Below are 17,117 nucleotides of genomic sequence, written 5' to 3' on the forward strand. Positions count from 1 at the left end.
CTAATTTACTACAAGCAATGGCATATGGGTAATTTTTTGAATCAGGAGCTCCATTACTGGATTAACGGTATTCACGCAAAATTCTCAGGTTTGTAATTTCTCTAGTTTCTATGCTTTGATAATTAGTGGCTTATTTCAATAACCAAAGGCACTTTCTGAATCATAAAAATTAGAACAACAAAAGTACAGGATATTCATAATTAAAGTTCCAATTTCGAAACACTGTAGAAATAGAATGATTGCTCAAAATGACACCAAATTTAAACAGCATATTACTGATTGGGTGGAAGGGGAGGGGAATGGGAGGCAAAATTAACGAAAATTTGACCAATAGATGGCGCTGTAAGAGCCAGAGTAAGATGTGCGGCACAAAGCTGTTCCTAGGTTTGATCCACGACACCCACGACTGTCTCTGTGAAGGATCGTGCACTGCTGGTAAAGCTCTTTGACAGGAACAGTGACCGTGCACCACCAGACCTGCAGAAGTCCTGGACGCTCAAAGGTATGAAAAAGGCATTGGTCCAAAGTCTGCAAAGGGTTTGAAGAAAATAATTATAAAATTTGAAATGATAGGTATTTTGAAGAGAAGTGTGGCAGATGGAGGAAAGCAGTTGATCGAATCTCTGTCAAACGTCTGGCCACAGTACTGCTTTACGGATTGGGCAGTGGTGTGCAAACACACAGTGCATGAGGAATTGCCCAAATGTTGGGCATGCCTGTGAGCATGGTGTGTAAAATCCTAGGGAACATCCTCCATTACTATACATAAAAAAAGAACATATTCAGGAACATGAACAATGAACATTCTCTCTGTAATTCCTTGCACGCATGGAAGTGGACAATGAATCGTCGTGGAACATTCTCTGGACAGGACAGACAAAGCCCATTTCCTTCTCCGAGGACAAGTCTATACACAGAACTGCAGAATATCGGCAATGAAAAATCCGTGAACCAGCACCAATTCATTGTGCAAAGGTTACTGTGTGGCGCGGGTTGACATTCATCGGGGGGCCACATTTTTTCGAGGAGATGAGTCCTGGGGTAATGTTACCTGTACCGTGTAGGGTCATTTTTATGAAGACTCTGCTCCTGCACATATTGCACAGCCAGCGGAGTGGTTGCTGCAGAGGTATTTCAGACGTGCTAGAATTATTGGCCTTCATTTCTCCACAGCTCGGCTGTCCAGGCCACCCGATCTCAGTGTGCGTGACTTCTCGCTGTGGGGTTATCTGAATGACACTGTGTTCAATGCTCCAATTAGAAATGTAGCTGAACTTAAGGCATGCATTGCGAAACACATTCTGAATGTGACCCCCTCAGACACACTGATCGGTTGTGGAACGTGCTGTTTCTCAATTTCAAACTTGTGGCAGAAAACAGTGGACAGGTGAATATGTCTCGCACCAATCTCGCAACAATTAGAAGCCGAGGCTATTTTGCTTTTGATGCAGTTCTTGGTCCTAGGACAATTTTTTTGTGCACTTGTTGGGCTCAGGACAGTAAAAAACCAGTTGTATCCCATCCAATGTGGTACGACCTAGCCGTGACAGACAGGCTTACCTAACTAACAGAGCCACAAGTGTCGACTGCCGAGGTTGGGCAATCGTGCACATTGAACAGTATGGACGATGTAATGTGCAACTCAAACTATTGTTGTAGTAATGCAATTCATCTGTTATTTGTAGCTGACCCAAGTAACATTAAGATGCTTATGGCACCATCTACTGGCAAAATTTTTGTTAAACTTTTTTTTACGTTCCGCGACACTTCTCCCCGTATCAATAATTTGACGTTGTCCTGAGCAGTGGTTTTCATTTGACAGCATTTTGAAACCTGTAATTTTAATTATTGACACCCTGTATAATATCAAATCTGCAAAATAAACAAGTTTAAATAACAAAAGTATTTTTGGGTAGCTCCAAATTTTAATCACAAATATTTTCTTAGTTACTGTTTCTTTAGAGAAAGTAAACTGGTTATTGGAAAGGGTGGAACTGGGGTTATCGAAAGAGCTAGGCCTAATTGTGAGTAAAATGTCATATCTCTCAGCCCCTTTTATGGTTAGATCCTACAGGAACAACTTCAATTTTCAATTTCACTTAACCTTCAGTCAACAGCATGAAATGACAGGTGATGCTTTACGAGGTTGAGTCTTTATGACCTAACTCTGTTTTTATGTGCAAAATGTCAACTTTTATGAAAGAATGAAGTATAATTTTTTTTAGCTATATGCTTCTCCCCCACCACCTGCATCTGACGCACGTGCACAATTGTCGCTCTCGGATCATTTTCACCCGTACGTTGTAGAGGGGGTACATTGTAGAGGGAAGGTCAACTAACTAGATTTTAGGCAAAACTAAATATACAATTAGAAGCAGCACATTGTAACATATAATGTCAATAGTAAGGTTACATAAAATACTGCACAAATAATAATTTGACAATTTTGTGTACACGATGTATGCTTTACATTGCAATTGAAAGTCGTCAAATGACAAGAAAAAATTAATTATCTATGGCAGTAGAATGGTAGCAAATGGAGTGTGACTCTGTCATGTGTCTGTTGGCAGCAGTGATACTTCATCTGGACAAGCTAACTACTGGACACCAACCCTGTCGCAATATGTTATAAATAAATGCACAAAAAGGATGGAAATCAGGCAGCAAGTTTTTTCATCTCTTCTCACAGCTTTCTGGGGCACTGTGGACTTATTTTTGCAACTCTCCCTCTTTACAAAACTTTTTTTTTTTTTTTACAAACCTGCACCTTCTGCGTCTGCACCTGCGCCTGGCTCATCTGGGACGCCGTCACACTGCCACCCGTCTGCGTCGACACGGACGACGCCGGCCGGTTTGTCGTCGTCGTTGCGGTCGAGGGCAGGATGTTGGACAGCGGCCGCACCTGCGACACGTCACGTCACGTCCGGTCACGTCACACTGTGCTACGTCTCCCGGGGAATCGGGGGACCGCAGTGTCGCACAGTTCTACTGAATTCTGCACTCCTTTTGTGAACGTCAGATAGAGTCCGAACACTCTGACAGGAGTATCGCACCGGCAAGGAGGTTCCGTATTCGTAATAACCTAAATTTTGGCTTAGTAAAAGTTGGTTCTCATGTAACGTGACAATCACTTTTGGCTACAACATAAAACTGCGAGAAACTGTTACTCTCTTTTCACGCAAAAATTTTGATTCTATTTTATCAGCTTTGTTTCTGTGATTCAGATTTTGGCATTTGGCTTCCTGCTTAGGAACTGTACCTAGCACTGTTAACATTTACGAAAACTCAGAACGGGCGATTACTCACAGTGGCCGAAAAGGTCATGCGGCAGACAACTTCTGCGAACTGAAACCCGAGGCCTGGCACGAGCCAAAAGATGCTTCAGTTAACATTAATTTAAATGTATCAAAGCAAATCCATCAGTGGCATACAAGATACTTTACCTTGTTACAATCTGAGGTCATATTTGTGATACAAAAATCAAACACAATCTTCTGATGTACTTATCAACTATGTTCCATTAACACGTCGCCAGTTGGCTTTCGTGCCGAGATCTTCAGCCTACACTCATTTAACGATTTTTATGATGTTTCGCAAGAGCAAGTTGTTGCTAAACGTAATAGTGTGAAAAATTACAAATAAAAATAAAAAAAACGTCTAGTCCCGTGATTAATAATATGCTCATTCCTCATAAGTCGTTCTACATTCTTAACTTAGTAGCATTTTGTGTTTTATCTGGTTAATTTCAAACTTATTATGCACACATATTTATACAGATATATCACATGTAATCACTTCAATCATTTCATAAGTTACTTGTGTGATATGTGACACTTGTTGACAGCATAATCCACAAGCATCTAAACCTTCATATCTAGTGAAGTAAGACATTTATATGATAATTAAAAATACAAACAATGGAATGGATGAATGAAATGACACAGGAAATATTAGGCAGGGTACTCCCTCAAATGAACAAGTTCAACATTACAGGTATTTCCAAAGAAGAAAATGAATTAGAAAGCCCAATCTGTTTCTTGTTGTTCACTCATTTATCTAGAGGGCACAGTCTTTCCTTTGTGAGGAAAGCAATCCTCTGTTCTCACGCCAAGTCACATCCTTGTCTGCAATGTGACTTGTCTTATATTTACATCATGAAACAACTGCACCACTGCCCAGGAAAACATCCAACAAGACACAGTGACATGAGGACGGAAAGGGTGATGGAGAAAAGCTCTGATCATAGCTAAATTTTTTAAAAATGTGACAGAAATATGGCAACAAACTAAAGAGCTTATAAGTACTAAATATAAACCATATGGAAACACAATTAATGAAATATTACTTTCCATATCAGACACTTTGTTGCTTTACTAAAAACCCTGCATTTGCTAAGGGTCAGTTGTGATAGACAACATATTTTCTTAGGAGAAACTGATTGAAAGGAGAAGAGAATTTCAGCTCAAGACATACTTTGCATTCTTTTTTAATAAAAAAAAGTATTTGATAAAGTCAAAAGGTCCATCCTATGGGATGATATGACTGAACAAAGATATCCTGTACATCTTGCAGATGTCATAAAAAGCTTAAACCACAGCACACAAATAGTACTGAGAACAGAAAACTTACTATGTGAAGTAATCTGTATCAGTCACAGAGTATTCACATCTGTAGCTTAACCACTACATTTTTGAGTATTTATATAGATGACAGAACTGGGGAATGACAGCTCAGGGCAAGACTGGAAAATAAAATCAGTCGAAGAATGGGGATAATGTGAAAATCTCTGCACAAAGAACAAAGATTATGATGTCTGGATGCAAGAATCCAATTGAAATAAAAATATCTATAGGCAATAGACCTATTGAATCAGTGTCTAACATGACTCACAACACTGACTACAATACAGATCGGATACTGGGTAAGAATAAGGCCATATGAGAAAATCGTCTGAAGAATCTTCCATGAGAAAAGTGGGAAAAGAATCGACACTGACATTCTCTAAATGGACAGCGGTGCCATTTGTGCTGTACAGGCCAGACATGTGGCTAACAAACACCAAACACTCAGGTGAGGTACAGCAGTCACACACGAGACACCTAAGAACTGTGAAAGCACACTGGATACATTTAGACTTGGCAGTCTGTGGGTACAACTGAATATCTTTGAAATACAGTGCACAATTATGGCAAACAAAGAAAGATGGTTCTCATGCCTGAGCTGAATGACAGGAGGAAAAAGGAAAAATGAAATTTTTGTCCTACAGACCGAATCGTAGAAGAGACGTCAGAAAGTAAATGAAACAAGGAAGACATCTTGCTCTGTGACCAACGAAGGTAAGGTGCTTACTCTCTGAATGGTTTAACAGCCCACTGATGGCAACATACTTAAAAATAGACTACTAACTCAAGACTGCAGAATGATGGGAAAGCAAACTTGTTGTGCACTCTTTAAAAGTCTATCTGAAGTGATATCAAACAATCGAAAATCCTGGATCAAATAATGACAGCACTATGAATATGATGGATTACTACTCACCATATAGAGTTGTTGAGTTACAGGCTGACATAACAGAAAGCCTGTAAGAAATGTGAGCTTTCAGCCAAAAGGTCTTCTCCTAAAGTAGACAAAACACACGCACCAAACGGAAGCATTGGTGTGTTGATAGACACACAAACAAACACAAACACAAACACAGAATTCAAGCTTTCGCAACCCACGGTTCTTTCATCAGGAAAGTGGGAAGGAAAGGGAAAGACGAAAGGATGTGGGTTTTAAGGGAGAGGGTAAGGAGTCATTCCAATCCTGGGAGCGGAAAGACTTACCTTAGGGCGAAAAAAAGGACAGGTATACACTCGCACACACACATAACCATCCACACATATACAGACACAAGCAGACATACGTAAAGGCAAAGAGTTTGGGCAGAGATGTCAGTTGAGGCGGAAGTACAGGGGCAAAGATGTTGTTGACTGACAGGTGAGGTACGAGCAGCAGCAACTTGAAATTAGTGGAGGTTGAGGCCTGCTGGGTGACGGGAAGAGAGGATATACTGAAGGGCAAGTTCCCATCTCCGGAGTTCTGACAGGTTGGTGTTAGTGTGACGTATCCAGACAATCCGGACTGTGTAACACTGTGCCACGATGTGCTGGCCGTGCACCGAGGCATGTTTAGCCACAGGGTGATCCTCATTACCAACAAACACTGTCTGCCTGTGTCCATTCATGTGAATGGGCAGTTTGTTGATGGTCATTCCCACATAGAAAGCTTCACAGTGTAGGCGGGTCAGTTGGTAAATCACGTGCGTGCTTTCACACGTGGCTCTGCCTTTGATCGTGTACACCTTCCGGGTTACAGGACTGGAGTAGGTGGTGGTGGGAGGGTGCATGGGACAGGTTTTACACCGGGGACGGTTTCAAGGGTAGGAGCCAGAGGGTAGGGAAGGTGGTTTGGGGATTTCATAGGGATGAACCAAGAGGTTATGAAGGTTAGGTGGACGGCGGAAAGACACTCTTCGTGGAGTGGGGAGGATTTCGTGAAGGATGGATCTCATGTCAGGGCAGGATTTGAGGAAGTCTTATCCCTGCTGGAGAGCCACATTCAGAGTCTGATCCAGTCCCGGAAAGTATCCTGTCACAAGTGGGGCACTTTTGTGGTTCTTCTGTGGGGGATTCTGGGTTTGAGGGGATGAGAAAGTGGCTCTGGTTATTTCCTTCTGTACCAGGTCAGGAGGGTAGTTGCGGGATGCGAAAGCTGTTTTCAGGTTGTTGGTGTAATGGTTCAGGGATTCCGGACTGGAGCAGATTCGTTTGCCATGAAGACCTAGGCTGTAGGGAAGGGACTGTTTGATGTGGAATGGGTGGCAGCTGTCATAATGGAGCTTGAATTCTGTGTGTGTGTTTGTGTTTGTTTGTGTGTCTATCAACATACCAATGCTTCCATTTGGTAAGTTACATCATCTTTGTTTCTAGATATATTTTTCCCACGTGGAATGTTTCCCTCTATTTTGCACAGCCCACATATGCATCACCACTGTCTCTGGCCATCAAGACTGGCCTTAGTGGCCAGAGACAGTGGTGACGCGTATGTGAGCTGTGCCTGTGTGAATCTCTCTCTCTCTCTCTCTCTCTCTCTCTCTCTCTCTCTCTCTATCTATCTATCTCTCTCTCACACACACACACTGTGTGTGTGTTTTTTGTCTACTTTAGAAGAAAACCTTTTGGCTGAAAGCACACATTTTTTTACAGGCATTCTGTTGTGCCTCTCTCCGAAGCAATATCAAGAGCTTTTTGCAGAATGTAAATCCATCAGAAACATAATTCTTACCAGCTGATATGTGATACAGGATTCGCACCAAAATACAATGACACGGAAACGGTGCAGGGATTCGAGAGGCCGCACACAAACTTCCCACGTCTAAATCTGCGTACTGCTTCGTACACTCCAAATAACGACTTTTCACAGTGACCATTTTAACAAGCGACAGGACGGAAGACGGAAGGCAGAGAGGGAACTCGGGCAGGATGGGGGGGGAGGGAGGCGAAGACACCGCACGCGGCGGACAGCACTCACCCGCCTCGCTACGTCCAAAGAGAGGGGCCTCGCGGTACTCACTGTCTTCGGCTGGATGCCGGCCACCTCGACCACCTGGGCGCCGCCCGCGGTGGGCCCCACGCCGGCCGCCACCTGCCGCCCGCCGCCCACCACCGCACCGCCGGCAGCGCCGCCGCCCCCCGGCTTCCCCTGGACGGGGGCGGCTGCCACCTGCGTCACGCTCTGCACACTCGCCTGCGCCAGCTCTGCGGACAGGGAAACGCCGCCATTTGTTCACTTTCCACACTGAATACGACATAAGAGCATTTGGTAGTCGGTAATACGTACTTTGTGTCGTACTGACACAGCGGGAGTCTCTTACAAAGTGTGTGGTAGTGTCTGACCATCTGTGTGCTCCGTGTAAATTATAACACGCATTATCCTCATTGTAATGGAACTGTGCCCACCAGTCCACGTTGTCACCCATTACAGGTCCAGACTGTAACGTGCCAGGTGTCTAATTCAAAAAATGTTTCATACCCGCATCAGAAAGTACTGTGCCCATCTCAAATGTGTTACACGTTAACAACAAACATGTTACACAACAGCATCAAAATCGTTATGCGACCGTGTCGAAAGCGTTACCCACCTGCGCCAAAAGTGTTACGCAACTGTGTCAAAAGTGTATGATGTTGTTGTGGTCTTCAGTCCTGAGACTGGTTTGATGCAGCTCTCCATGCTACTCTATCCTGTGCAAGCTTCTTCATCTCCCAGTACTTACTGCAACCTACATCCTTCTGAATCTACTTAGTGTATTCATCTCTTGGTCTCCCTCTACGATTTTTACCCTCCACGCTGCCCTCCAATGCTAAATTTGTGATCCCTCGATGCCTCAGGACATGTCCTACCAACCGATCCCTTCTTCTTGTCAAGTTGTATCACAAACTCCTCTTCTCCCCCATCCTATTCAATACCTCCTCATTAGTTATGTGATCTACCCATCTAACCTTCAGCATTCTTCTGTAGCACCGCATTTTGAAAGCCTCTATTCTCTTCTTGTCTAAACTATTTATCGTCCACGTTTCACTTCCATACATGGCAACACTCCATACAAATACTTTCAGAAATGACTTCCTGACACTTAAATCTATACTCGATGTTAACAAATTTCTCTTCTTCAGAAACGCTTTTCTTGCCATTGCCAGTCTACATTTTATATCCTCTCTACTTCGACCATCATCAGTTATTTTGCTCCCCAAGTAGCAAAACTCCTCTACTACTTTAAGTGTCTCATTTCCTAATCTAATACCCTCAGCATCACCCGACTTAATTCGACTACATTCCATTATCCTCATTTTGGTTTTGTTGATGTTCATCTTATATCCTCCTTTCAAGACACTACCCATTCCATTCAACTGCTCTTCCAAGTCCTTTGCTGTCTCTGTGCTGTCAAAAGTGTAATGCATCGAAATAAAAGAAGGTGTCAGTCGTACATCATAATATTACATTTCTGAATCTTAAGTAAGTTACCTGTCCAAGTCTGAAAATGTTGCACATTCAGTTCAAAACATTATGTTTCTTGGTCTAACATGTGTGTATTTCGAAACGAATTATGTTACAGGTCTAAAGGTGTTACATCTCTAAATCGAAATGTTCTTTGATTCTATGCCAAAATGTATTACAGTCCTCAACAAACTGTATTGTGTGTCTGTATTGAAATGTAACTAGTAATATAGAGTTGCAAGCAGCTACACTCCCGTCATTCAACCATTCCAAAATAGCACAACTGCATAACTCGTTACCTCTGTTCTGCTGATTGGATGTGGCTTTTGCTCTGCTGCAGTTCACAATATCCTTGTTCCGAGCAAAGTATTTGCCTGTAGTTTGAAACATTTAAGCACAACATTCACTCAGTTTATAACACTATTTTTATCACCACCGCACCCAAGACGGGCCTCCGCTACTCACGGGAGTGCTGCTGCAGCTGCGGGGGCGGGCTCTGCAGGAAGACGCTCGCCGCAGTCGCGTTCGGGTCCCCGCCCGGGGCGCCCGGTCCGCTGCGGCTGATGAAGATGGGGTTCTGCGCGGAGAAGAGCGCCGTGCTGGACTGCAGCGCGCCGGGTGTCGTGGCCGCCCAGGCGATGCCCTGCGGCAGCCCCGTCGTGCCCGCGAACTGCCACGGCGAGAACTGCATCGGCTGCGCGGCGCCCTGTCGGCACCGGAGGAGGCGCGTCACGCCGGCCGCTCGGAGGAAACTCCTTCGGAGTGTTCTGGCGCTTCAGTAGTGAAAGGAAGCGGTGCGGGCAGCACGGGGTGGCATCATAACGAGTTAAATTGTACGGCTAACTACTCACTGAACTGTTTAAGAGAAGCTGCCTACTGCTACCGCCACGACAAATCAGTGCCCTGGCACTTTTCCTGACTGATGACTGTTTTGTTCAGAAAGTTGCAGTTTCAGCTCTATTACTACATTAATGTGACAAAGATGTGACCCCATCAAATGCTAAATTTCAAGAAGTTTATCCCCGTGCCATTATATTCTGATGCAATCCACCCCCCCTTCCCCCTAAACTGTTTCCTGTGCTCCCATCTGTTACTCGCCAATGATTTAGTGGTGGGTGGTACGGAAGCAAAATCCCGAGACACACTGTGTGCCACACGTTATTTAACAAGTTTAAGCTCCATATGTACAAAATAATTTACATTTCAATTTGTTAAATTCCAAAATGAGTAGAGCTGCAGACCATTACTCATGTTCAAGAGTTGGAACTCCCAGTACTGCCAACAGAAACAAATAAAAAATGTTAATGGTAGTACTTCTAGACTTCAGAACCACAGGTGCCTTCCTCAGAAGAATGAAGTGGGCTCAGTCGGGTGAAGTCGAGGGGGTCGCTAATCGTAACCCGGGCTACGAGGGCCTCCATTCATCCTCGTACCGGGTGGGTCACTCTCAGCCTCGGTACCGATTGACCAGTTTCCCCTCTCCATCAGACTACTACCTCTTTTTCCACTGACGAAGGTAGCAGTGGTTACAAAAGCTACATTACTACTGTCTTTAATTATTTCTGTGTGTTTCTACAGAGTGCACTGTTACTTGTCTCACCTATCTCTTCAAGAATTTAACAGAATCCTCTGTCATCAACTCCACACTTTGATCGGAAAGTCACAAAAAACTACGAATCGTAAAGTCTGAGAATTGGAGTGAGACTAATGTGAACTGTCACTCAGATGGTACACAGTCAAAAATGAACTCAATAAATGGATCAGTATACGAGAACAGAACCTGTGCAATAACTAACAGTACTACATCATTACAAAAAAATTTCCGATCATGCAATAATACATGTAAAAGATTTGCAATAGATCACAGAAAACCACCTAAGTGCCTGCAGTGTCCATGACACTGAAAGTAAAATTTTCTCATGTAGGACTGCAAGCAAACCAACATCTACATTAGAACATTCAACTCCCAGTTATTACAGGCAAAATGTACCTCCTCACTACATGTAACATGCACTACTAAAACTATGCTAGCATACAGACTGCCAAGAAACCTGTCAGGGCTTCCTTTCAGCTAAAAATTACACTCCTTGCGTGGCTGTTGCAAGTGTTATTGTTTTCTTGCAGTTTAAATTCCCAATATCTGTACAGTTATTAATCATTTCCCACTAGCAAAACACAATGTCCTATTTTGCCCGGAGTGATTACCTGGAAGCAGGCGTAAGCCCTCCAACAGTGCACAGTACCGAGATTACTACAGAGGACAGCTGAAAACATTTCGGTCATTGACAAAAACTTACACATTCTCTGGCCGAAGAACAAAATAAATAGAAACACAAGTGTTTGTATCACTTATCTATGCATGCATGCAGTGCTGCCTTTTTGATGTATGGTAACTTTTGTGAAAATTGTGACACCAAAAACAATATTCATTGCTGAAATTATCTTTGTACACTGTGATAACAAACACACGATTAGCTTTAAGGAACTATGCACAACCAGCAGCTCTGATCACTTAATACAGTACACAGCCATCACGGGTCACACTTTCTCCTCCAAGTGTCACAAATTAAGGCACTCAGTCGACAAGTGTCCGGGCTCGACAAGAACCTGCGGACATTTGTTGATACAATCAGTGCATGTAACTTGGAGAAACTTGTGTCTGCAAGAACTTCCTCAAACGTGACGTCTGTAGTACAATCGGCGACACGCGTGGTGCACAGGTGGGGCTAGGCAGTTTGATAATGACATATCCCCCAACTCTGCACCGCCACTTCAGAACAGCAGTGACAAAGAGTAAATCACAGAAATTTGGGGAGAAAATCTGGTGTTCGCACTCGTGTAGTCAGTGTCACTCACACTGCAACTGCTACATGAAACATAACTTCCTCTGGAATGTGCCGAGCCGACTGATGTACAAACGTAAAGAGTAGACCACTCACTGTATTGTTGAGGTGGTAAGCAGCACAAGTGTGCACACACACACACACACACACACGCACACACACACACGCACACACACGCACACACACACACTCACACTCACACACACTCTCTCTCTCTCTCTCTCTCTCTCTCCTCTCTCATTCTCTCTCATCCCCTCACTTCCTATGCTACAGTGCTAAACTTCAGTGGCTGCTCCATATCCCACTACTACCAACTTCTCCGATCTGTGACGATAGGGTCTGAGGTAATGATACATTCCTTCACAACCAGCCCCAGAGTTTCTCACTACTCCAGTTTAGTTCAGCCCATCCATCTGTTAACCTACTGTTCTCTCTGCTGTTGCCTCCTCCTCCCCAAAAATCCTCACTCCTGCCCCTTCTTCATTCCCTTCTCTTCATTCCAAGCACACCCCCCCCCCCCAACCCCTTCCCATCAATCCATTCAGGCCACACCTCCACAACAATCAGTGTAGTATTTACTAGAGAAGAGATTAATGTCTGCTTCTTGTAGGTATTGTGGTATTAAACATTAATTTTGAGGCCGCTCTGTTTTAAATTTGTTGGTAAGGTAACCTGCACATTTTTAAGGTTTACTGACAGTGCAGATGATATATACAACATCCAAATATGACATTTCTCCACAATTTTCTGGATATCGACCGTATGGCGGAGAGTCTAGCCCTCTGACTGAAGTACCTGAAATGCCTTCTACTACACCTCATGCGTCTGCCTGTGCGAGTACACGTGTCCAGATACTAGAGTAACGCACAGCGAAATATGTATTTTTCAGTCTTATTCAAATAATGAATGTCGCAAGTCTTCTCAGAGGATTCTTTCAGGCTTCGCACAGAGTGTAGGACTGGTGGGTACGCAAACCCCTTCGCCTGCTGTGATATTTGTACTGCCGTTCCCACTTCTGTTTACCATTCCACACCTCAACTGCACGGTGAGTGGCTACTTTCACTCTTTCTCTTGTTCATATTTAATATGCGATACCATCAATGCAATAATCGACAAATCTCATATACACCTTATGCAGCACACACTGGAAACTGACAGAGGCTGCCACTGAGATGACAGACTCGGGCAGATCAGTGGACCAGCACCGGCAGAAAACAAGAAGAGTACAAACTGTAGGACAGTCTCGGAAGGCCGATTACTGGTCGACGAATGACCACAAAAAAATACTTGTCACATACTACCTCTGCATGCACTTCAGAAAAGGTAAATACGTGGGCCTCATTGCATACTGTATCATTAATGTGCTATAAACAGAGCAATTAGCAAGATAACCTGAAACCAGTCCACATACACTGCACGTGTGATGCAACTCGTCACTTTGCACAGGGTGTGCTGGGAGCAGAACAACAGGATTGTGCCAGTTCCTGTTCCCAGCATCTGACACACAAACTGCCCAAGTTGACTCACATAAATGGTAAGTACAGGAACCGTAAAAAAAAGTAACCATATAAGAGCTTGCACACAGCTTCTATCATCATTTTACTTCACTCCGTCTACGGGCTCAGTCGGGGATCGAAACTGCGACGCTCTATCGAATGGCACTGCGCCATCAAAATCTGTGTGAGATTTGCAAAACTGGCAACAGAGGTGTCAGCTGAGATATGGCAAGTGTTTGAAAATGAAGGCCTATCAAAAGCTGCCATTTTCAGAGGGCACAAACACTTCGATGATGTGCATTGTACTTAGACTTGTGGTTGTGTACTTAAACAATTTCAGATTGCACAGCAATCAGTTAAACAACACATCACACCAGCACCAGCCAGGATTTTTGGATGAGGAAAAAATCTGCCACCAGTCAGGAGGTTCACGACAGCAGTAAACTTTGCAACCACAAACTACCCAGACTGGGACATCATCACAACTCTATCACAGCTCACTACAGCCCCTGTATCATCCCAGGAGAGTTTATTCTATTACCCGAGAGATAAAAGTTCTCAAAGGACAACGAAATGAGACCCTACCAGAGGTCAACACGGTTTAGACGTGCCACTCTGAGGACATTCTGGAAAGTGATTCAAAGGAGCCGTGCACGCAAAGAAACATCTTTGGCAGAAGGTGCCAGGGCCACAGGGTCCTATCATTTGTAGCAATATCTCTGATACGTTCATTATTCCCCGAATTTGGCCTAAATACTTTTTATACCAATCCTGTATTCAGACAGAGCAGTGCACCATCACAACCAAAGAATGAGAAGCAGAAAGCAAATATAAAAACTGTAGAAATGTTGACAACCTATATTGATCTTCCAGCTCCACAAAGGGTCATTACAGTGCCAAACTGGAAAAAGATTCAGAAGGGAAAAAAATACTTGTCATACCATATGGATAATTATATCATCAACTGCAAGCACTTCAGGAAAGGTAATCACCACCACCACCACCACCACCACCACCACCACAACACTGGCTCATCAGCTATTACAATTATGACGGAGCGAATTCTTTGAGCAGAGCCAGGAATCTTCACATTCTGTATACAAAGCAATTAGGAAGATAAGCCAAAAGGAATCCACACGTAACATACAAGTGCCACAGCTCGACACATCTTGCCAGAGATTCCGAGATCATCGACTATTCTTTCATTCCCAGGATACGTCGAGCAAAGTGCCCAGCTACACCATGCCTACAGTAGGTATACACGGCTACGACAGGAGTGACGAGCACCGCAGACAGACAGAGGAAGAGAGAGAAGTTCCAGGATGACGAGCCCACGGGGGACGAGAGAGGGAAGGCGCGACAGAGGCGAGGTCCCGAGGAGAGGGGGAGCGGCGGCAGGGAGGGCGGGGGCGTCCCGAGCACCTGGATGGGCGACAGAAACTGGGCCTGTCCCGCGCCGAGCACCGAGGGGGCCTGCGTCGTCACCAGCTGCTGCGCCTGCGGCTGCGACACCACGAAGCCCGAAGACGCGACGGCGTGCTGCGAGTGCGGCGGCTGCTGCGCGTGGCCGTGGTGCGCCTGGCTCGCCGCCACCTGCCGCACCGCCTGCTGGTGCTGCGAACTGCCGGGCCGCGATGCCTGCAGCGCCTGCCGCCCGGGCGCCTGCTGGTACTTGCCGGCGTGCGGAGAGCGCCGACTGGCAGCCGCGTTACTCCCGTACGCCGTCTGGAGGGCGGAGCGGCACGGGGGCGCGGGCAGGACAGACGCGTCAGTTCCGGGAGGAGGTGGCACTGCTGCGGGTGCGGAGGAGGCGGTAGGCCGGGAGTGCGGGGGTGGGAAACTGTTCGGGTGCCGAATGTGCCGAGACCCCCGTACGCCGGCGCCTCGGACATTTCCGGAACGGTAAAAACGTCAAAACGAGTCGGCAGACCTTCGGATGTAACAATTAAAAGTGAATGACTCTCCTCGAAAAGGGGACTGTAGTGGTACAAAACTCACCACAGTTTGTGACAAAATTTAACACCAGAGGAAGCAGAGATTAAACCGAAGACAAAGACCGCAGACGGAAGCTGCGCGGAGGTCCTGCCGAGTTACGAAGAGTTCCCGGTGATTGTAACAGGTCATCTGTCTCGGCCTTTGACCTCACCACATTATCTGCTCCTTTCTTCAAAACAGTCGTACAGCCAGCTGTAATGATCATTATACTGTGATTGTCTTCATTTCGAGAGCCCTCGAGGGCCACTGTAAGAGTACACAGTTCAATTTTCTTTAAATCTCTGTCATTTCAATACCTCGGTGGATAGGAGAGTCCAGAGCATACTGCTCGCCTCTTTAGATACTAGCATTCGTCCAACATCTTCGACAGTTCTGGAAATATTCGAGACCGACAGGCTCGTAAGGTACCCGTCGCAGAGTCGGGCTCAGCGAGGCAGAGAAACGGCAGGCTCAACGGAGAGGAAGCCGAGTCAGTGCGGCAGGTCAGATGTCGAACAATGGACACAGAGCAGGTGCCAAACAGTACGACTACTGACAATACATGAAGAGACAAATGAAGACTCTGTAGTGATAGGCGGAACAGGTAGCTCACGTGTGCGGCAGGAAACGACGCAGAGGTTATTTTCTATCAAATTTACAATTTTTTCTCTTTCCACACAGGGCAGTGCTTTGACAGGTGGTGCACATTTCTAGTAGACTCACACTACAGGTATGAAAAACCGAGGCCACAACATAGACAGGTTCGATACCTGCTCGAGCAGATGAGACACAAATTTGGTATCCCAGGTTCGACCTTCGTCAGCACCAAAAGCGGCACATACAAAACGGCAATCCTCAGTGTACGTTGTGCAGTTACCATTTCAGTGTGGTCGTGAGAATTTGGCTCTACCGTAGTCTCTCTGAACAAACAGTCGGTCTGTCCCTTTGACACAACTGTACCTGCTTCTCCTTTCTGCCACTTCAGACTGACATTCTGTGTCTGGTGTGATAAATTCTGCCATAAAGAGGAAAAAACGAGAAAAGAAATTGAATCTTTCCCAATTTTACACTCCGAAAGACCGATCGCGCAGAGAACTTAGAAAAAGTTAACACAGCTTTCTAAAATTGTTTTCAGAACAAATTTTACAAGCAGGCTTTCCTCCTACGTACTGTCACAGTTTTTACAGTCTCGATAGCTCTGATGAGTGGCTTCAGCTCCAAATGGAAGTGTACATTCACTCCTGCAAATAGTGAACTAAATAAGCTGGTTTGTATATTAAAATGTCTCATCATCTACAATTAAAATACAGCTGCAGTGAAACACTAAAGTTCAGTTCTCCATATTCTCACAGCACAACTGAAACTTATTTGTGACACAGTGGCTCCACTACTTGACAGAAAATCAATTTCGAGTGCATTAACTCCAGTTCCTCTGAGAAATTTAAAGCAATAACGAAAACGAAATGCATCCACACAGACTCAGTTTCGGGCAAAAAGCTCTAACTTTCGGACGCACACATATGTAGAATCTGGGAAGGCCGTACCACTGTGTCTATTATTTTTTGTACATCGCGCAGTTCGTACTAGAATACAGGATCGATGCGGGAGAGGTACAGTGTGGCAGTGGTGCTCGGCCGGTCTACGAGGTACTGCGGAGACACTCGCCTCGTGGAGCGTGCGACAGCTGCGTTAGTGAGAAATCTAACTACATACGAGCATGCACAGGCAAGGACAGGAGCTGTGGGCAGGAGGTAAGCCACGACTGGGA

General features: G+C 45.0%; 1 protein-coding gene across 1 annotated transcript in view; it reads right to left on the minus strand.

Moving 5' to 3' along the window:
- Positions 1 to 17,117, minus strand: part of LOC124553974 (polyhomeotic-proximal chromatin protein-like) — a 354,542-nt gene that overhangs the window by 60,877 nt on the left and 276,548 nt on the right. The window contains exons 9-12 of the mRNA XM_047127998.1: positions 14,645 to 15,100; positions 9,502 to 9,742; positions 7,573 to 7,799; positions 2,762 to 2,902 (exon numbers count right to left, since the gene is read on the minus strand). Coding sequence (XP_046983954.1) covers positions 2,762 to 2,902; positions 7,573 to 7,799; positions 9,502 to 9,742; positions 14,645 to 15,100 — 1,065 coding nt within the window. The remainder of the gene's footprint in view (positions 1 to 2,761; positions 2,903 to 7,572; positions 7,800 to 9,501; positions 9,743 to 14,644; positions 15,101 to 17,117) is intronic.

Source organism: Schistocerca americana, chromosome 11, assembly GCF_021461395.2.
Source record: "Schistocerca americana isolate TAMUIC-IGC-003095 chromosome 11, iqSchAmer2.1, whole genome shotgun sequence".
NCBI lineage: Eukaryota > Metazoa > Arthropoda > Insecta > Orthoptera > Acrididae > Schistocerca > Schistocerca americana.